Source organism: Gnatocerus cornutus, chromosome 7, assembly GCF_029298725.1.
Source record: "Gnatocerus cornutus isolate USDA-ARS CGAHR chromosome 7, icGnaCorn1.1, whole genome shotgun sequence".
Taxonomy (NCBI): Eukaryota; Metazoa; Arthropoda; class Insecta; order Coleoptera; family Tenebrionidae; genus Gnatocerus; species Gnatocerus cornutus.
In genome coordinates this window covers 17,237,523-17,257,833 of record NC_142239.1, presented here as the reverse complement: position 1 = coordinate 17,257,833, position 20,311 = coordinate 17,237,523, and the positions used below count along the sequence as shown (strand labels likewise).

Below are 20,311 nucleotides of genomic sequence, written 5' to 3'. Positions count from 1 at the left end.
TGACAATTACAACTTAGAATCTACCTCGCCGCCAAGGATAATAATTCATTTCCATCTCCTGCAATCCCGTGTAGGCGTGAATCAAACAAGAGAAAATAATAAGAAGCGCCGTTGTTAATTGCCACCCCCCGATTTTAAAAATTGCGCGTTTTTTACTCGCTCTTAGATAATTTCTGACTAACCCCAATAAACAACAGAGGTATATTAATTAAAACAGATAAAGACAATGACCGGAGTTTATCTCTGAAAAGGGTGAAATGCCTGCCACCATCACCACAAATTTACAGTGCACACATTCTGTTTGCTGTTAGTTAGAAGGAGTTGACATTTTCGCCGAATCTCGCGTCCCATTTCGTGTTTTTCGCCAAGAAACGAGGGAAACGAAGGAAAATTGCCGCTCGCTGCGGCTGAGGCTCTCGATTGGAGTGTTGTCTCAAGGGAAGTAAATAACAATCCGTTGCAACCGCTGATGGAGACGAGTTATGACACATTTATTCAGAGATACAACTTTTAGCGAGGAGCTCAACTTATATCGCGGCATTTTTCACTGGATCTTCAATTTTCATGGTTGTAAACAGATTGGAATTATTTTTAAAGTGGGACAAATGTGACAGAGGTAAATCCCATGATTCGTCTAGACTTGACTTGAACAAAAATTTCTATTTTATAACTCAACACGATCACATTGAAGCCACTTATTGTCTATTTTGAAAATATCGCTCCGGATATTCTATAGATATTTACACCACAGTAAGTCAGGGCCGTACTTAACAGCTTCAAAAAGGGCTCACTGCAATTCTTCCCGCGGCAAAGCGCGCTTGTCAAAGCCAATGCAGTGCAATGTAATCTTTAAAATTTTCCAATATGTTTCGTTTGATGAAAGCCTTCGTATTTGCGTTTACTTTGAGCATAAATATTGACAGCGCACGTAATGCAGATATCATAGTTTGAAGTATTTTTATCGGGCGAATTTCAGCAAAATACCTCGTATAATGAATGTCAACAAGCTTAGAAGTAAACAGTCTTGTGTTGTGGTAAATAATTCAGAAACAGGTTAGACGGATTCATCAGCTCCTGTAATAACATTCTAAATAAATGATTGCTTGTCAGGTTAACGTGGACACTACTTTATCATCAATATGAAAATTATGTCGTTTTTTAGAACGGCAACATTTGAAAATGTCATATGTATATTATCGAATTTATAAGGTCAGAAGTGCATTGGGAATATTTAACATTTTCGTTCAACGATGAATAAATTTTACACGTGCATCGATTGACAACGTTTATAGCCTCCGAAATGCTCAAATGTCGATGCTACATTTAGAATGTTATTATTTTAAAGTACACAAGTTTTTGTGAGAGGAAGACGAGGAATTTTTTAGTAATGTATCAAAGTTTGAGGACTTTTTATTGAAAAGACTAAAAGCAAAGCAAATATAAAATTCTCATGATTTGTTAGAAAGATGAATAATATATTGTTTTGCTTTTTATACAAGATGTGCGATGGAATATGGATGATGTACAACACGCAAAGATGCATAAATTAAGATAATTTTTTACTGATTTTTTGAAACTATCGTGAAAATTGGGTCTTTTTATTGAAAGTTGACAATCATGTTTGATCTTTGTGAAAAACTCTCTGAATAAAATTTTAATGCCTTCCAGCCCCCCATATCGCTTTTTGACCATTCAAAGCACCCAAATGCAGAAAAACAAATCATCAAGGCAATTCCCTAAGAGCTTTCTAAATCAAGGCAGGAAATAAAGAAGGCGGAGTTCGCGGCTATCTGAAAGAACAGTCTGCACCCCAACTTAGTTGGTGGTAATAATTGATGATAAGGGTGATAAAAGGGACTGTCATCTGTATTTGTATTACATATCTGCACTTAAGGGACGTAGCTTCATTACACAAACATGCAGAAAACGAGGGAACAGTCCTTAAAAAGGATGACAAAGTCGATAGCTAAATGGAGATTTATGTATTTTTAATAAAACGTCAATATTGAAATGTTTCAAAAAGCTCAAAGCTTTGAATATGTTTCGTATTTGACTTTCGCGAAATAATTAGGTTCTTTCCGAGTTTGTTTTAATGTGTATCATTAAAAGGGTTCGTGCTTGAGGAAAATTCAATTTTTTCCGTAAAGGTGAATTCTGATATGATGATGTGATGATGATAATGTGATGTGCATGGTACTTAGCGATCAATCTATCTTGATTAGGACCGTTGACAGGACTCATTGCTGTGACTGCAGCTACTTTCAAGGCGAAATAGAAAGGAATCCATCATTCTTCATTACATAGGATAAAATCGGAGCTTTACAGTTAATGTCCCAACCACCTCATACAAAGTGGTTCCGCTTGCTCCAGTTCAACGATATATTTACGCAATTTGTCCTCGAATTGTGCACAATTGGCTTGATATTATAATTACCAGAGAACGCAGAGATTATTAATTTTCATTTGCAGGCTTTGCAGGGAACAGATTGTGGCGCAGCATAAAACAGCCGAATTTTCTTCGGATTTGTAGCCTCAGTCTAAATGTTAAAAGATAGAAAGCTTGTGGGAGGAGGTAAATTTACACATCTCTTCGAACGTGTTTCTAATTAATACTGCGGAAATTAAAGCGGTTAGATTTCATATAAATCATAAGTGAATTTAACAGGCGTTACCAGACCGCACAGGAGAAAATTTTTAATCGCTTTGACAACCTAATTAGATATTCTATTTATATACTTGCCCCAATATGATACACTTTATCCCCGTTCTTTCCACCCCGTCGCTAGCTAGGGGTTGCAAATCTCAAAGGAGATTCTCCCGCAAAATGACATCAAAGTGTTTCTTTTTTCTGAATTATATATGTGACAGAAAAAGGATTACAATAAAGAAATTCGGTGCATAAAGCTGTGAGAATAAATCAAGGAAAATTGGAGCTTTGGGTGCACACGCACACAGTATAACTAGAAATTAAAGAATTTCCTTTCAATTCTTGTTGTTTTATCGCTGACAGGACGAGTTGCACATAAATTCGGGTTCTTATGACGCTTTTTCCCCCAGGATTCGCCACAACATTAATTCAAGACGACAAAACAAAACGAGCAAAAGCGGAGCTTATTTCTTCAATTATACTCTCTTTTCTCAGATAACAACGGCTATCAATTAATTGCTAGAAAAACTGGGCTAAAATTCGTCATAATATTGATCAAAACCGAGTTGACTGGTTTAATTAGCGGAATTAATTTTATATAGTTCGTTAATTTACATTTTCAATTGAATTCCTCCGGTTAAGTTCGTTGAATTGCTTCAGTCTTCACTGACGGATTATAATACAAATTTGACTCGGATGAAATTGCCTTCGTTGAACATTTTTTCAAAATATTAAATTACACGGTTCATTAAAGTTGTATTTTTTAATTAAAATTGACGACGGTGGACGAATTCGTTTACTTAATTAGACATCTGCGACTGCGGATTAAGAAAATAAGGTTTTATACAAGGAAAATATTTAATGTTTTTCTAAAGCTGTATGGTAACGACGAGGGTTGCTGGAAAAAATCTGCAATTTACTTAAAATATTCCCACAAAATTTACCGAGCTTAGGGGGATCCTATACCAAAATGTTTCGCGGAAAGACGGCTTTGGAATTTAAAACGGGGTAGTGCCCTGATGTCCAGTGAGTTTGACGTTGTAGATTCATTTCCCCCACAGTAATTGATGCCAACCTCACAGTGTCAAAGAGGCAGGATTACCAACAGCACAAAAACAAAAAAGAAACAATGAAAACACTAAAAGTCGACAAATAAATTTTAAAAAATAAAAGTATTGGGGAAACAATTTTTTTTTAGACATCTTAAAAATTAAAATGTACAAAATTATTGATTATTAATCGAAAATTTTGTAATTTGGTCCAGATAGATATCCTATCAAAAGTAGTAACGCCTCCAAATTGTATTCATTTAACTGTAAAACTGTCAGAGTTATAGAATATAATATAAATTTAAAAGTATTTTACGTTAGTTCTAAAAATAAAAATTCTAATAATACTATTATTTGTTCTAAAATTTTCTAATTTAGTAAACTTAATAGGCTTGTATACAGCAGTGACATGTCCAAATTTTATCGTTATAGCACTCAAATTACCAGAGTCATTGTGCAATACAAAAACATTTTGAAGGGTCATTATCGTCTTCAAAATCAAAATTTACAAAAACCTTTATTCTTATTCTAGAATTTTGTAATGTCTCCAAATTTTATTTATTTAGCTTTAAAACTGTCAGAGTTATAGAATTCAATAGAAATTTAAAATTATTTTACGTCGATCCTAAAAATAAAAATTTCTAATAATTCTTTCGTTTATGCTAAATTCTTTTACTTTGGTAGACTTAATAAGCTTGCATATAGCTCAGTAAAGTGTCTAAATTTTATTATTACAACATTAAAATTGTCAGAGTTATGCTGCTATAAAAAATATTTAAAAACTTCAAAATCGTCTTCAAAATTAAAATTTACAAAAACGTCGATTCTTATTCTAGAATTTTGTACAGATATATAACCTATTCAAACTAGTAACATCTTCAAATTAAATTTGTTTATCTTTAAAATTGCCAGAATTATGGAATTTAATACAAATTTAAAAATTATTTTACGTTGCTCCTGAAAATAAAAATTTGTAATCATTCTCTAATTTGTTCTAAAATTTTCTAATTTGGTAGACTGACTAGGCATATACATAGAGCAGTAAATTGTCCAAATTTTATCAGGATAGCACTAAAGTTACTAAAGTTATGGTGCTATACAAAACCATTTTAAAGTTTTAGGATTCTAGTCAAAATTAAAATTTACAAAAATGTTGATTTTTATTTTAGAAGTTTGTGATTTGGCACAGATAGATATCCTAACTAAACTAGTAACATTTCCAAATTTTATTTATTTAGCTGTAAAATTGCCAGAATTATAGAATTAACTACAACAAATTTCATTTTTTTTTACGTTGCTGCTGCAAATACTTCGTTCATTTGTTCTAAAATCTTCTAATTTGGTAGATTTAATAGACTTACATGAAACAAAAAACTACATTTTATTAGCATAGCTCTGAAGTTGCTAGAGCTATAGGAGTAATTTGAATGAAAAAATTTACCAAGGCTTATAGGGATCCTATATTAAAATATTTCGCGGAAAGACGGCTTTGGAATTTAAAACGGTGGTAGACCTGATGTCCACTGAGTTTGACATTTTAGAATCATTTCCGCACAATAATTGATGCTAACCTCAAAGTGTCAAAGAGGCAGGATTACCAATGGCCTAAAAACAAGTGAAGACCGAAGAAAAAATTAAAAGACGACAAATAATGTCCCAATAAATCATCGTATTGGGGAAACTATTTACATAAATCTTCGTTCAATTTCTCTTTTAGACACCTTTAGTGTGACACAAAAACAGTAAATACGCCCGCGAGATAAAACCTACCGCGGAGTATGTATCCAATCACCGAGTTTGAATATAAAAGGTTTCACCAGAAAAAAAAAAGACTGACATTTACACGTTTTTCCTTTTTTCAAATACATCTTTCATACTCGATTGGATAAATACAAATCTCTCCCTATTACAATTTCACTAGACGCGAAAAAGCGACCTTTGATGTATCTGTCAATTCTAATAATTCAAAATCACCAAACTCCAAACGATTGAAAACCGTAACTGCTATTGTCACACAACAAAACGCGCCGATTTTTTTAATGTGCACTCATGTTTCAACGAGCTAAATGCTTGTTCTGCTTCTGGCACACATTAACAAATCATGTTCTCTGCAAGATTTTAATTAAAAATTATTTATGAAAACTTACAACTTGAAAGCACATGTGCATGGTGCAGGTGGCAGCTAGCTCACATCATCATTTACATATCGCTGAAACAGAATGGCCATGTTATGTAAAAGGAAATAGAAGAGTTTTCAGGACCAAATCAATAATACACGACGTTTGATGCTGAAATTAGTGCACCTGTTGGTGTTTCAATGTCGTTGATGTTTTTATCGTCGAAGAGAAATTATTTCATTCACTAAATGATGGATTGGATTAAGACGGATTATGATGATAAATGGATTATGGCTGGTTACGAAAACGAGAGAATCTTATTAAGGAAATTAATTGGTGGATTTTGTGTAAACCAACTTTTTCATTTAATTATTTGAGAATTACTTTCTTAATCGTTACTTTGCAAATTAGATAAAGTGGCTCGGAATAAACCAAATAAATAAATTAAAACTTCTAATTATTTATTTGCGACACGCTTTTCTCATTCCGAATTTTCAATTTTTCATACCATCAATACATTATTATCACACTTGTTATTTTAATGGCAGATGTATGTACCTGTTAATGAAAATCTACGTCAAAACTTTGGCTCGTTTCGTATACAGCAATGGTGGAGGCGCTGCCAGCTTCAGTTTTATGAACTGTGGCTATTTATTCGTAGATTCCAAGTCTATTTGCTAAGATCTATTTGGCTCAACTCCCTCGTTGTCAGAAAAATTACCAATTTTCCGTGGAAAAATAGACACATTTCCCGGCTCCGTCCCCGGCAGCTAAACGTCGCCTTTCCAGGAAATTAAAACAAATTTCAGTTACACAGTTTATGTTTCCTTAAAGAAGAGTCTCTTTTATTCCCAGAAAAATCCTCCGTCGTTATTTCCTCATAATTGTTCGCGTTTTACGTTTAAACACGGCTCCTTTCTGTATAAATCGGTAAGACCGTAAATACTTAAGCAAAAAGGAAAATCTTGTATCATATAACGCAAGAAATATTGTTTCCTTTAACAACGAATGTGGAAGTAATTTAGATGAAAAGCTGCCGTACTTGTTGTTCAAAGCTCTGGATTTTATAAAAAGTCCAATAAACCAATCGTTTTGATTAAAGTGTAATAAAAAAACTCAAATATATATTGCTTTTAAAGGAGATTTATTACATTCTGTTCATATCATTACAAGAGAAAATCAGGATGAAGAGAAGCCGAGGAAATTTTGCGACAGGTTAAGAGAAAGGGACAAATGAGAAACAAGATTAGGAAGACAATGTGTGGATTTACGTACCGAAATTTAAATTTTGTTGGAGGAAATTGGAGCTTTTGGTCAATTGTTTCGACAAATGTAAATCTTGTATTTCAGCCTCGAGTGTAATATTCGTGATAAAGAACTCGTCACACACATTTAATGAAAATGTTCGCAATGTTAATAAAGTCGGAATGGATACTTTTTGACTGGTAACATAAGAACAAAACATAAACATTTTACAGCCACTGTGGAAGATTTATTGCTTTCTTTACCTAATGTTTTTACTGCAAGGAAACATTTCTTAGTTCTTTATGTTTATGTGCGGTTGGAAATGTTTTTCTTTCTTTATGATAACAGAGAAAAATGTGATTTATTTTTACAAGTAGCTCACCGCTTAAAAGTAATTATTGCCATTTCCCGAATGACCAAGATTAAGGAGGAGAAATTCACTCTTTTGAGTTTGCAATAAATACGACGAAAACTGAGCTTTATTTTCCCTTGCTGTATTTTAAATAATTTGTAATCTTGAATTATCTATTTGGTTTTAAACTTTTTTTATTTCTAATATTTTTAAAGTTTCAGAATGGCCAGAGTTGTGGAATTTAATAAAAATTTCAAAATTATTTTACGGTGGTTTTGCAAATAAATTTTTTAATAATTCTCTCATTTTTTTCAAAACTCTTTTAATTTGGTTGACTTAATAGGCTTGCATAGGGAAATAAAGTTTAAAATTTTATTGTTGTGACACTAAAATTACCAGAGTTGTAGTGCTATAAAAATAGTTTGAAGTTTCAGGATCGTCTTCAAAATTCAAATTTACAAAAACGTTGATTCTTATTCTAGAATTTTGTAATTTGGCACAGATGGATATCCTGTCTAAACTAGTAACGTCTCAAAATTTTGTTCATTTAGCTCTAAAACTGTCAGAGTTTAATGGAAATTCAAATCTATTTTACGTCGATCTTAAAAATAAAAAATTGTAATAATTCTCTCGTTTGTTCTAAACTCTATTAATTTGGTAGACTTAACAAGTTTGCTTAGAGCAGTAAAAGTCCAATTTTTGTTGTTATAAAACCAACATTACCAGAGTTATATGGCTATAAAAAAAGTGTTTAAAGTTTCAGAATCGTTTTCAAAACTTTACAAAACTGTTGGTTTTCGTAATTTTCTAATTTGGAGGCACTACTACATTAAGCAGGCTCATCAGCAGCGCCAAATGACAAAATATTCACATGCCATTGGGAGGAATTTCAACTTCCGACGCGTTTATTAGCTGGCAAAATAACCAAATTAAAGCAAAGCAAATAAAAAAAAGTTTTAGAACGAGTCGAAAACTACCGGCGTATATCAGATTAGTGTTCTTCATTGCAAATCCCGGGCGAAAATAACCCGGAAAAACTTAATGAAATAAAGTCGGAATTCCGCTGATCAGTGTAATTGGTTCACATGGAACAATATTTATTATCACCTGATTTATTTGAGGCGATTTGCATTTGCTCGTAAAATAAACATATCACAGGGAATGAAGATAATCAGCAAACATTAAAATTGCTGTGTTATTTATTGATCGCCATTTAAACCAAACAGAAATTGAAATTCGAGGGTGTTTATGAAGTGTATTCATAACTGAAAGCAGACTTTTCTTTTGTTGGAAAGATGAAACAGTGCTAGTTCAGGACCTAATTAAACTGCTTTTTGTCCGTTCAAAACGTTGTAAGCAAACTGCAAACACAAAAAGAATCAATTTTTCATTGTCATAAATCAAGGAAAATTTACCTTTTTTCTTTGTCTTTGTTCTTTCTAATGAGAAAAGTTAAAAGCCGTCTTTCGTAACGATTCGAAAAAACTTGAGGGGTTAATAAACGTTGATCTCGAAAAGAAAATGAATAATAAATTCGTTTATTATATTAAAGAAATCGTTAAATCTTATATCTCGTTATTCTTTGTTCCGGGATGTAATTGGGTTTCCACAAATAAATTGGACTTGATTATATCAAGCGCTGTCATATTATTGGAAGCGGTTATTAAAATTACTTTCAGGAGACATCTAAAAAGAATGCAAATCTTTTATTATCATTTTATTCATTTTGGCGCGGTCGCCAAACTTCTCTTTTGATGGAAAATTGTCAATATTAAACCTGGCTGCAAGGCGAGTAATCTCATTTAATTTTGTATGAAAATTTGTGTTGCACATTTGTGTAATCCTCTGGCAACAATTTAGATAAAACTAGTTTATATTCTAACTTAAGTACGTCATCGTTCCTACATTAAAAAATCCATAATATACCAACACCCTCTCAACTGCGTGCTTTAATTAAATCGTAATTAATAGTCATTGTAATTGTTTATTTACGTGTCTTAAACAATTGTCAAACATTATTACCTCATATCTCCCGCTAAGATCATCATAATTGATTTTTGACTCACGAAAGTGTCGTGTTTATTAAAAACACATTACTGAGGTGTTTTGCCTGGAAACAACAATTTGACTCAAGTCAAGAACGTTGTGCATGTCAACGTAATTGGAAAATGAGAGAGGACACATTAAAGTGAGTTACATGTCCATCCAATCATGTAGTAATCCCAAGGGATAAGAAGTTACGAAACCCTTTGCGTGATATTCCTTAGCTTCAAACCAAATTTATATTAAAGAAGTTTACTCAAATTATTCTACAGCCACTCTTCACTAAGCTGTTGAGAAATTAATTTTGTTCCTTTGAACTTCTATTCGGGGAATAACCATACGTCGTCTTGGAAGTTAACAAATTTATCTAACATTGTCTGGTACATTCTTTACAAAATTTTTAGTTCAACTCCTTCGAGTAGCGCGGAAATTTGAGAAGTTAATTTACAGGAAGTGGTTGGGATCAAATTTATTGCTTTTGGGCTTCTGGATTTTTCTCGATATTTTTTGGTTCGTCTAAAATTCATCTTTTGCCTCAAAAGTTACGTATAAATGTAAAATCAAAGGCACAATTAAATTGACAAACCAGCATCCAAACCCACACTATCAAAATTTAATCAAAAGTAAATTCGAGCTGAATTCTTTAGAAGCCGCCCTGTTTATCTAAGTTTTTTCGTCTATCCACTCCAGTCAAAGCTTTAAACTTGCGGGAATGTTCAAACGAATCTCTGTGATGTGCAATTAAATCTTGTCTGGTTTGTGTATAAACCTTTTTGTTAGGAGAGTTGCGGGTTTTCACCTACTCAATTTGTGGTAGTTTTCTGTTCGTTATGAAACTTCCTACAAGTGTTGTTCTCCATCGAAATTAGTAGAGCGGAAATTTATTGTTATCAAAAATATGAATCGTGGTTTTCCAGTTCCACAGCAAAAATTAGTTTTATTTAATTTTCCAAAACTAACGTGGCGTCTCCGTAAAAAGCTACGCTTTAAACAACACGTAATAAAGTGAGTAAAGAATGGGCAATATAATTTTATTATTTACGATAAAACCAGAAATAAAAAGTAAAAGCTCCTGAAAGTCGATCATAAATCTTTAGAATAAAATTCCTTTTTGGTCCAATCTGTATCGGATTCAGACAGTTAATGGCATGTTGTACGAAAAACATTTTTTACAATTTTAGTATTCGGTTTGAAGTAACAAATGGTAAAAAAATTGCGATGCATATTCATAGAATCTAAGGATTTATACGACTGAATTGAAAAGTTGGGCCTGCGAATCTCGGAAAACAAGATTACAATGGAAATGGGCAAAAAACTTGAATTGCATGTGTATTAATAATTCATTTTTTTACAAAAATAGATTGGCGATTTACGAGAAATCCAAGCTTTAGAGGATAATTAGAAAGTTTATGTTTGGTGCATCCAGCGGTTGTGAGGCAGCATTTTACGGATGTAAAAATAAAATTTACAAGAATCTGCCCAAGTTGCACTTGAGTTCTATCCGGAAATTTTATCAATAGAAAACAGACTTCTGATAATAAAATGTGCATGGAGTGGGTTTGGAATTCACCCATTTCAAATTTAGATATTTTTTATTTGACTGGATCTGCATTGTGTAAAGTGATTGAAGATTCTACAATTTTCAATCAGATTCTTATTGCAGCCAGCTTTCAAAGGGTCAATCATTATGGTCCGGAATATTCTGATAAGTTCCTAAATAATATTAATTTATTGGTTGGCATTTTCTTTATCAGAACAGATTTTATTTACTTCTCGCTTAATTAACTTGTAATTAGCTAGAGCTAGATTGTTCATTGGTTAAATTTCTTAGGTCGTGGACAAACATGATCCAATTGCTGGCGTTTTTATTTCCTCGGTTCTCAAGTTCTCAGTTCTGGCTTCTGGCTTTAAGGTTCTTAGAGTTTTCAAGTTCTAATTTTTTAATCTCTTTACAATTAAGGAAAATTTGCATCACTAGAAAAAATTGAGCTTGCATGTTAAGACTTTCACGGCGAAACCAACAGAAACTTTCGTTTGCAATTATTACTTGTAATGATAAAATTTAATTGAATTTTTGAAATTTCGATCGTCTGACTTCGCCCCGCTAAAAACACGAAACAAGACCACAAAGCAAAGGAAGTAACTCTAAGAACTTGACGAGACGTTCAGCAAGAAAAGATAAATGTCTTCAGGTAATGTCGACAGGCTTGTCTACGATAGCACAAGCTGCAATCTTGTGGCGTGTCGGAAATTAGAATACGGACCTGTGGCAGCGTCATTAATTTATGTTTTCAAAGTAACAATCTTTGAATTAAAATACCACACGAGTTTCTCAGTCATGCACCAATTTTGACGGTCAGTTTCCTTTCAACCCCTTCAATTCCAAGGGAGTTTAATGTAGTTTGCATGTGGCGCCAATTGTTAAATTTTATAAAACTTTCTTCGGTTCTTGCACAATGTATGACCCTATCGTATACAAACGTCATAAGATAAAGCACAAACAATTTGTCACCCTTATCAAAGGTGTCACTAAACAAAAAGCAAAGGGGTGTTTTTTGTTGGATTAATACAATATCCAACGCCAGAAGCACTACTTATCAAGCACATAACGGAGTAATTAGGGGAAAATTATTAGCGAAATGTGCATTCAAATCGCGGAATGAGCCAAAAGGGACACGAAATTAGCGCACCAGTTTGTTCCTTTTTTAAAGAAAACAGCGATTGTGAATTAACCCCGATTTTCGAACCCCCGCCAAAATTAACGCATTTGATTGGTCGCTTTATCTACACGTTGCCAACACTACAAACCAAACTTCACCACTGACGTCATAAACGTCAGAAATGTCCGAATTTTATTAATATTCGACGAAGTTAATCACTAATAAATAACAACAGTATATCAATGCCATAAAATATTATAAATAAATCAACTGAACATGGTTAGTATTCCCCAGACTCAATATTTGTTGACTTTCTGTACATAACCTCTAAAATGCCAAGAATTTTACTGAATTCCGCCTCATTTCTAATACTTCTCCCTTTAATCTTTGAAGGATCGCACCGAGAATGAGTCCATGGTCGCTTTGGAATTCTTGCTGGATGAGTTTTTTAACCCGAGCACAAATAATGGGAGAAAACATGAAATTGAACAACAACTTAACTCTTTTAAATACATACCCCAATGTTGGAAGTTGTGTTTGTATTTTCTTACAAATACGTCTAGTCAATATGTGACTATGTTTGCCTTATCAACATTAGAGGTACTGTAGTATTGTCCAAAACTAGGATTTAAGCTGTTATTTTTAGTCTGTGATCAACCAACAATGGGCAAATACTGATTGGCCTTTTCATGAGGAACTTAAAAGCACTTTGTACAATTTTCTGATAGAAAAAGGAAACTCTGCGCCGCATTTTATACGAGGGAAATATGCAAAGTTGTTGGTTGCTATTGCCAAACAAGACTGGCCAACGCGCTATCCTAATTTTTTTATTAACTTACTAGAGGTTTGACTTTAATGGGTGTTGAGCCAATGATCACACTTCTTTTTAGTTGTTGAAATCAGAGCCCAACCAACTCGTTGGTTTGATCCTACTGAGAACCACAAGTGAGGAACTAATGGGACTCCACACTTCCTTTGAAAACGGTAGAAAAGACGAAATTACAAGACTGCTGTATGAGTACATTCCTGTTGTTTTTGATTCCTTGAACGCAATTCTTGAGAATTTAGGTGATGAAACGTGGGGGTGACTTCACGGTTTTATGAGTTTTTTTAGGTACAAAACCAAGACACACTGCTACTGCTACACCTCCGCCATCACCGACGCACCCCACTTGCACTCCAAGTCTCTCCCAACAGCTCGTAACAGCCGCTTTTAAACCCGACAGCAAAGTCTTGAACAAGGAAGCGTTGGAAACAGTACAACACTTATTCACTTGGGTACAAATCAACCAAATACCACCTTCTATAATTAAGGCGATTTTCCACTTCACTAACATATCTAGTTACGCTCAGGTAAGAAAAAAAACAATACAGGGTAAACGCACCTTTATTTTCATCACAATCTATGCAAAGTTGCGGGATCTACCAAAATCAACTCAAAACTTTCATAAACTTGAAATCTTCGAACATCGGCGTCGCTTCTAACACGCGTGCGAGGTAATTTTCTAATTTTCTCAACATATTCCGTTGATGGAATATGAAACTCGAAACAACAAAACCGTACAAAATCTTCGTAGGTTGAAATCTCGTCGGATGAGACTTCAACTTCTATGAAATCTTTGTCGGGGAGATTTGCAACGCGGAGTTTAAAGATGTGGTAGCCTGAATGGGTTCAATTATTATTGAGATTTGGGACGGGGGGCTTACCTGGGGGTGGTTGATACAATCTGTTGAATCCCTGAGACGGCGGCGGTTGTGTCATTCTGATCAACTGAGCGCGAAGTCGTGAAAGCAACGAGGCATTTTTTGTTGCGGTTTTTCGTACTGATCGGTTTTGCCGCGACGCGTGGAAAGGATTAACTGTTTTTATGGTCAAATTCCTGATTTCTTATACTCTTCTGATAGATTTGATACTTCTCAAAAATGGCCTACACCTGACTTTCCCTGATTTTCTTGTGATTTCGTCCAACTTCCTCTTATTTCCTTGTGATTTCATAAAACTTCCCCTGATTTTCTCATGATTTTGTCCAACCTCTCCTTATTTCCTTGTGATTTCGTCTAAATTCTCCTGATTTCTTTGTGAATTTGTGTAACATTCCCTGATTTTCTACATATTGGTTGCCTCTGATGTCCTAATAATTTCCCATTAATACACCATTTTCCCAATGAGGTTGAACTCTCGGATTTTAAGATTTTGAGTTCCTCGCTTCTAAGCTCTGATTTCTCATTTCTTTGAAGTCAGTTGGCAACTCTGCAAAGATATTGTTGAGATGATCATCAAAATTTAAATATTAGATGCGTCAGTGGCAGGACTACCAACCCATCTTAACTTTCAAAGCCGCTTTACAGGAATCCAGAGACTTTAATGCCTTTTTCAGGACGACCACGACATGTGCGTCTTGGCAATGTCGACAATCAACGAACTCCTCTACCGAAAGTGCACCCCACCAGGGAGCCAGGAATTTTTTACCCAACTTTACTACTACACTTTAGAGCTCCTCCGTGATATAACAAACAGCCGCATCGACACCCTCGACCCCATGTAAAAACTCCCTTTAATCCAAGCAAAATCTTACAAAATTTTTGCAGCTTCGTGGAAAAACTCTCAGAGTTGTTAATTTTACTAACGGAACAACATTTGTGGCGTTTAGAAATGGAGCCACGTTTCTCAGCGTTAGACTTTTTGTCGCTACTTTACCAACTAACAGTTCAACTGCCTTCGGTGCAATGTTATTTAAGATGTTTGAGTGTTTGGGCGGCGTTTTTCAAGCAGACGAAACAGAAAAGTCAGAAGTACTTGGAAGCTTTCCTCGGGTTATTGACAGCTCTCTTGAAGAAGATCCAGTTTTCACAGAACGCCGAGCAATTGAAGGAGATAGATTCTGTAGAAATGAACGATGATGTTAGTTGTGCGCTCCTGGAATTTTTTCTAATTGTTCTTTTGTAGAATGAAACGGAGTGGCAAATCTTCTTAAAAACCTCCCTTGAGGTGATTTCAATGATAGCCGAGCACACACCTTTAGAAACGCTCAATCTAATCGTAAGTGTGAGCGTTCTACCAACTCGTTTCTACCGCCTTCTTTTAGCTTCTTCCCTGGAAAACTTGTTACGATATCTATAGGAGAATTGAAACAATAGTAGACCACCAGAATTGTTCTTTAAATTGTGAATCCTCTGAGAGCGAAAGACTGTCTTACATCATCACTGATTTCTCATCTCTTACCCAAACTCTTGCACGACTCTCACCTTTATTTTTCGACCAAGAAAACGAAGATATCAACAACGTGGCGTCACCCATGATCAACAATCTTATTGAGAAATTAGTGGAAAGTGCCTCCTTAGCTACTTCAATTCGATTCTACAATTTGAAAACCAACAACCTTAAACTCACCGAGTGCTTCATGGATAAGTAAGCTCGTCTCGACTTAAGTCGGTTTATACAGAGTGTGTGTTTGCAGTCATAGTCAACTCCTCGCCGCACTGAAGACATACTTGATCTGGATCACCCGCAATGACAAAGTCGCCGTGGAAAATTTGAAGTTGATCGTCGATATAACTCTTCCGGTGATCCACAACTCTGTTCCATCGAAAGTGAGCAACTCAGCGGCTCATCTCCTCCTCGCTCTGTCTAATTTACCGTGTGCTCCGAATCTTCTGGTGCTCCCGGACGTGGCCCAGTTCATTAACATCGCACCTAATTTAAAATTCAGGGATAACGAAACGAATCTTATAACATACAGTGCCGTCACGAGTCTTTTACTCAAACCTTGGCCGGATTGCTCTCAAGACAACTCCAACAACCGAACGTTCCTCACCGGAGTTTTCTTCGACGGTTTAACGTGGAGTTTCCGCGATTTAACACCAAACGAAGATGAAGGGAGAGTGAAGCAAGTCGTGGAGACGGTACTCCCGACGTTGGCGCACATCGTGGATTTCTGCAAGGACTTGCCGATGGCCTCCAAGAAGAAGTTCTTTTTAGCGATTAAAACTAGTATAGAACACGCGGTGATTTTATTCCCAGCGTATGCTAAGAACGCGGAGATTAGCACTAGCATTCTTGTCTTCTTCTTGAATGTCTTGAGGGTGTTGCAACAGCAGTTGGGGGTGGAAGGTACAAAAAGTGCCGTTCAAGTGTTCCTAGAAGTCGCCGTCAAGTGAGTTTCAACATCACGTTTCCGTGATTAATTCGTGTTTTCAGGGAACAGGAAGCGGGGAACTTCCTTGATAAGTTGCTTCAGATTTTTCAGCTAGTCGTGGAGGCTCCGGGGGCGGCGTACAAGAATTTCTTACCGGGGATCCTCCAGTTGTGCATGGAGAACGTCTACCCCTTTATACTCTCTCACGGTGCTGATAAAACTGACGCCTTTTTGGCTCTTTTGACGTTGTTGCATAGGTTTGGATTGAAACTATGGGGGCTGTCGTTCATTTTGTTGTTTTAGTGTGCTGCTTCACCGGTGGCAGTACTTTTATACTTCGCAAGTGAGATTAGGGTACTCGCCTGTTTATAGTGAGACTGAAAACGACGCTCCTGAGCCTATGCAACTCATGGCGGTGTTGCAAGTCTTTGGACAAGCTCTCCTACAACAAGATATCAACATCTTCAAGTTGAGTCTTGCGTCTCTTGAAGATCTCAACGCGAAATGGAAACTCTACCACGTAACATTTCTTCGCGACTAAACTCACTCACTCATGCTGCGTTTTTAGGTTCTCTTTAGGTTCAACGGTCTATCAAAATACCTCTCCGTTTTAATACAAACTTTAATCGATAAATCGCAAAGTTTATTATCAGAAGACATTCACATCGCAATTTACAACATGGCCACTGTTAATTTTGACTATTTCTTTTCGACATTCCTTGCGGAGTTTTTAAGAAGTGTTGACGCAGTCACAGACCAACAAAAAGAGATGTTATTGACGAATTTCGTGCGGAATCACGACAAGGTTGGTGCGCTATAGCCTGGATCAGGACTAATTTTCTGTTGCAGGATATGCCCACTTTTGTGCAACATTTACGGATTTTTGTAAATGACGCCCAACATTTTAGACTGTGCAGTTTGCCATCAGGATTTTTGTGTGTGTAAGTGCTCAAGTATCGTAAATAAGGGAAAATAAATTTGTTAAGATTTTTATAAAGTTCTTGAGCGGTTTTATTTTTTTTCCTCGGGAGTTTTTAGATCCTTGTCTTCCGTACTTGTTTACTCATCTCATAACATTCGTTGCTAAAAAATCACAAGGTAATCAAGATTAGTGTCGTAATTCATGACCTTGTCCTATCGGACTAAAAACAGTCGTACTGATATCGTAGAAATAGTCAAAAACACGATAAAACCAAGCATGACGTGGTATCTACTAGTTTTAATAGCCCTGCTAATTGCCGCAATCGCCAAACTTTACATCAAATGCACAACAGGATGGTGCAAGAGCCACACTTGCATGCTCGGAAAAACTGTCGTTATAACAGGCGGAACTTCAGGTAACTTGCGGTCGTAATTGCCCAATCATTGTTCAATTATTTCCCCCAGGTATTGGTTTTGAGACCGCTCTTGATCTAGCCAAACGTGGAGCTCGTCTAATTTTAGCTAGTATCACCAGTAAAGAAGGTGAAGACGCGAAATCAAAAATCATTGAAGAAACAGGCAATGACAACATAACTGTGATAGTTGTCGATTTGTCTTCTTTTCAGTCGGTCAGAGGTTTTGCTCAGAAGATTTTAGTTTCTGAGAGCCGTTTAGACGTTCTGATCAACAACGCGGGGGTTGCTGGAATTGGCGACAGGAGGACTGAAGATGGTTGTTTGTATACCATGCAAGTTAATTATTTCTCGGCGTTTCTTTTGACTAATTTATTACTGGGTTTGGGTACTAATTCCCTGTTGTACTGTACTAATTTCTTTGTTTAGAACTGTTAAAAAAGACTCCTTCGAGTCGTATTATCAACACGTCTTCTCTTGTTGCAAAGCATTGCGCTAATTTCAATGTTGAGAAAATGGGCGAGTTTCCAGGACATTACAACACTGTTTATACGTGGTCCAAACTGTGCATATTGTTGTTTACTATAGAACTAGCGCGGAAGTTAGAAGGGACGGGGATGACAACAGTTTCCGTCCATCCAGGGGTTGTCGCGTCTAATATTTTCACCAACGTCCACGGAGTGGGGAAATTTATCATTTATCTAGGATATGTCTTCTTTAAAGTGCGGAATTTTATTTTTTAGAGCTCTAATTTTTTCGTGCTTTTAGACACAGGAAGAAGGTGCTCAAACAACAATTCACTGTGCTGTTAGTAGAGGAATTGAGCATTATAATGGGCAACACTTTGTTGATTGTAAGAAGGTGGAGCGGTATAAAACCGCAGTTTATCCAGAACTGGGGAAAAAATTGTGGAAAGAAACGGAGAAAATTGTTAAGCTTTAAGTTCTTACAAAAATATATTAATAAAATATAAAGCTAACAATAAATCGGTTTTTCGTAACTTAAAATATCTTTGTAGATCTGAGGAACTGGAAGCCATTTTAACATTGTAAAAAACTGTCTGCTATTCACAGTCTTATACTTTTCAATGATATGTTTCCGAGCCCGATTTCTGCTCAGTTCAACTAACGAAGGCACTTTGGGTAACTTTCTTTGGAAATTGCGTTCCCCATACTGGGACAGTTTAGGATGTACGAAGAACTGAATCAAAATGTTAAAATCGGGAATAGAATCGTCGGACATTTCATACAAAATATCGGTATCGAGAGAAACATCGCAGATCAGACTCGACATTAAAAATCTGCCCCCGAGGTCTGTGCGGTACATTGGACATTGCAGGTCCATATGGACAAGGGTTTTGAACAATTTCCCAAAACCAAACCGCTCGTAGATGATGTCCACGTACAACTTATACAGACAGAAACCGTAACTGAGTAAAACAAGCAGAATTTCGTGCAACATTTCTTCAGTTACTTTCGGTAGGAAGTAGTCAAGTCCCAGAACGAATGTTTTGTGGGAATATTCGACAATGTCGTCCATAATTGGGGTGTCGCACAACTTGAAGAACGCGTCCATTGTCTGCCGGTTGCAATTAGCAAAGAGTGAGAAAAACACGTTGAATTTCGCGAGGAACTCGCGGACTATGGGTTCGAATTTCTTCATAAAAATGGATAACATCTCGGGATCAGCCATGAAGAAGACTCTGTTAAGATATCTGAAATCGGCGGGGCTATACAGAATTGTGCGAGTGATAAGTTTGGGGAAATAACTTGACTTGACTTGCATCGCCTCGAAAATCGTCTGTAGGCTCATTCTGGAGTCGTCGTGAAAAGTGTGGTAAAAAAGAGTCTCCTGTAGATCGGGGGCTTTTGACAGGCTTATGGTAAACGGGAGGAAACCGTCAGCGTTTGTAATCAACGGATCTGCTCCGTTACATAATAAGAGATGAGCAAAATCTGAGTTTTCTTTACAAGCAATGTGCAGAGGCGTCTCTTTGTCGACATTTTGGTCGTTTACAGCAGCCCCTTTAGCAATAAGAGCCTGCGCCACTTCTAGACTCCAGTAAGCGCAGTGTAGGGGGCTGTCTCTTGAGTTATTACACAAGTTAACATCAGCCCCCTTCTTGATCAACTCCAAGGCGCAATAATCGTTCCCTTCCATCACCGCCAGCATTAAGGGGGTGACTTCGCTAAAATCCACCACATCTAACCGAATATCCTCCACAGTGAGCATAAAATCAAAGACTTCCCTCCTAGAAAACAACATAAATTGTTGATTCTTACAACTCTATTTTGTACTTGTTCTTTTGAACAGCCATATGAAGGGGTGTCTTCCCTGTGTTATCATTGATGTTAACAGACAATCCGTCTTTAAGAAGAGAACTCAAACGAGACACGTTGTCTTCGAGAACCGCTGAAAATTGGGGTGACGTCGCCAAGGGGTCTTCATAGTCGAAAAAATCAACTTGTTGCTAGAATTTACAGGGTTAAGTGGGGTAGAAAGGGGTGAAAGTGTTACTGGATCGATGTCGAAGAGCTCCAGACTGCTGTCATCGTCCGACATTGCGAGATTTTGCAGAAACACGAATGTTGTTTTTGTGCCTGCCACAAAACATAACCTATGAATCTGGCTGTCAAGGGTTTGTCGGAAGAGGGCTCTGGAGTCGCGAAAATCACATTTTTTAAATAATTTTTCTTTTATTTTCATGAATCTTCTAATTCTTTCAGTT

General features: G+C 36.1%; 3 protein-coding genes across 3 annotated transcripts; 2 read left to right on the top strand and 1 right to left on the bottom strand.

Annotated features, from left to right (window-relative positions):
• Positions 1–12,255: 12,255 nt before the first annotated feature.
• ebo (exportin ellipsoid body open) lies at positions 12,256–17,249 on the top strand. The gene is made up of 14 exons (XM_088041694.1): positions 12,256–12,392; positions 12,507–12,713; positions 12,760–12,957; positions 13,004–13,181; positions 13,228–13,466; positions 14,492–14,655; positions 14,703–15,015; positions 15,061–15,153; positions 15,200–15,522; positions 15,572–16,267; positions 16,312–16,506; positions 16,553–16,769; positions 16,818–17,054; positions 17,099–17,249. The coding sequence occupies exons 1-14, from the start codon at positions 12,390–12,392 to the stop codon at positions 17,192–17,194; spliced, it is 3,159 nt and encodes a 1,052-aa protein (XP_087897820.1). The 5' UTR covers positions 12,256–12,389; the 3' UTR covers positions 17,195–17,249.
• A 146-nt stretch (positions 17,250–17,395) lies between these two features.
• Positions 17,396–18,540, top strand: LOC148171839 (retinol dehydrogenase 11-like). The gene is made up of 4 exons (XM_088040935.1): positions 17,396–17,586; positions 17,636–17,965; positions 18,013–18,305; positions 18,352–18,540. The coding sequence occupies exons 1-4, from the start codon at positions 17,448–17,450 to the stop codon at positions 18,523–18,525; spliced, it is 936 nt and encodes a 311-aa protein (XP_087897061.1). The 5' UTR covers positions 17,396–17,447; the 3' UTR covers positions 18,526–18,540.
• On the bottom strand, positions 18,527–20,289 carry LOC148171838 (uncharacterized). The gene is made up of 3 exons (XM_088042362.1): positions 20,101–20,289; positions 19,881–20,053; positions 18,527–19,834 (listed from the first exon to the last, which is right to left on the bottom strand). Exons 1-3 carry the CDS (start codon positions 20,287–20,289, stop codon positions 18,559–18,561), a joined length of 1,638 nt encoding a protein of 545 aa, XP_087898488.1. The 3' UTR covers positions 18,527–18,558.
• Positions 20,290–20,311: the final 22 nt, after the last annotated feature.

Excerpts from the sequence above, each read along its gene's own strand:
- ebo (XM_088041694.1), top strand. Across the intron at positions 12,714-12,759 it reads TTGCCTTATCAACATTAGAG|TCTGTGATCAACCAACAATG; the intron begins GTACTGTAGTAT and ends TGTTATTTTTAG. Across the intron at positions 16,507-16,552 it reads CTTTTGACGTTGTTGCATAG|TGTGCTGCTTCACCGGTGGC; the intron begins GTTTGGATTGAA and ends TTGTTGTTTTAG.
- LOC148171839 (XM_088040935.1), top strand. The coding sequence starts at position 17,448 with ATGACGTGGTATCTACTAGTTTTAATAGCCCTGCTAATTGCCGCAATC. Across the intron at positions 17,966-18,012 it reads TTTGACTAATTTATTACTGG|AACTGTTAAAAAAGACTCCT; the intron begins GTTTGGGTACTA and ends TTCTTTGTTTAG. Across the intron at positions 18,306-18,351 it reads TAGGATATGTCTTCTTTAAA|ACACAGGAAGAAGGTGCTCA; the intron begins GTGCGGAATTTT and ends TCGTGCTTTTAG.
- LOC148171838 (XM_088042362.1), bottom strand. The coding sequence starts at position 20,289 with ATGAAAATAAAAGAAAAATTATTTAAAAAATGTGATTTTCGCGACTCC. Across the intron at positions 20,054-20,100 it reads AGCTCTTCGACATCGATCCA|CAACAAGTTGATTTTTTCGA; the intron begins GTAACACTTTCA and ends TGTAAATTCTAG. Across the intron at positions 19,835-19,880 it reads ATGGCTGTTCAAAAGAACAA|GAGGGAAGTCTTTGATTTTA; the intron begins GTACAAAATAGA and ends GTTGTTTTCTAG.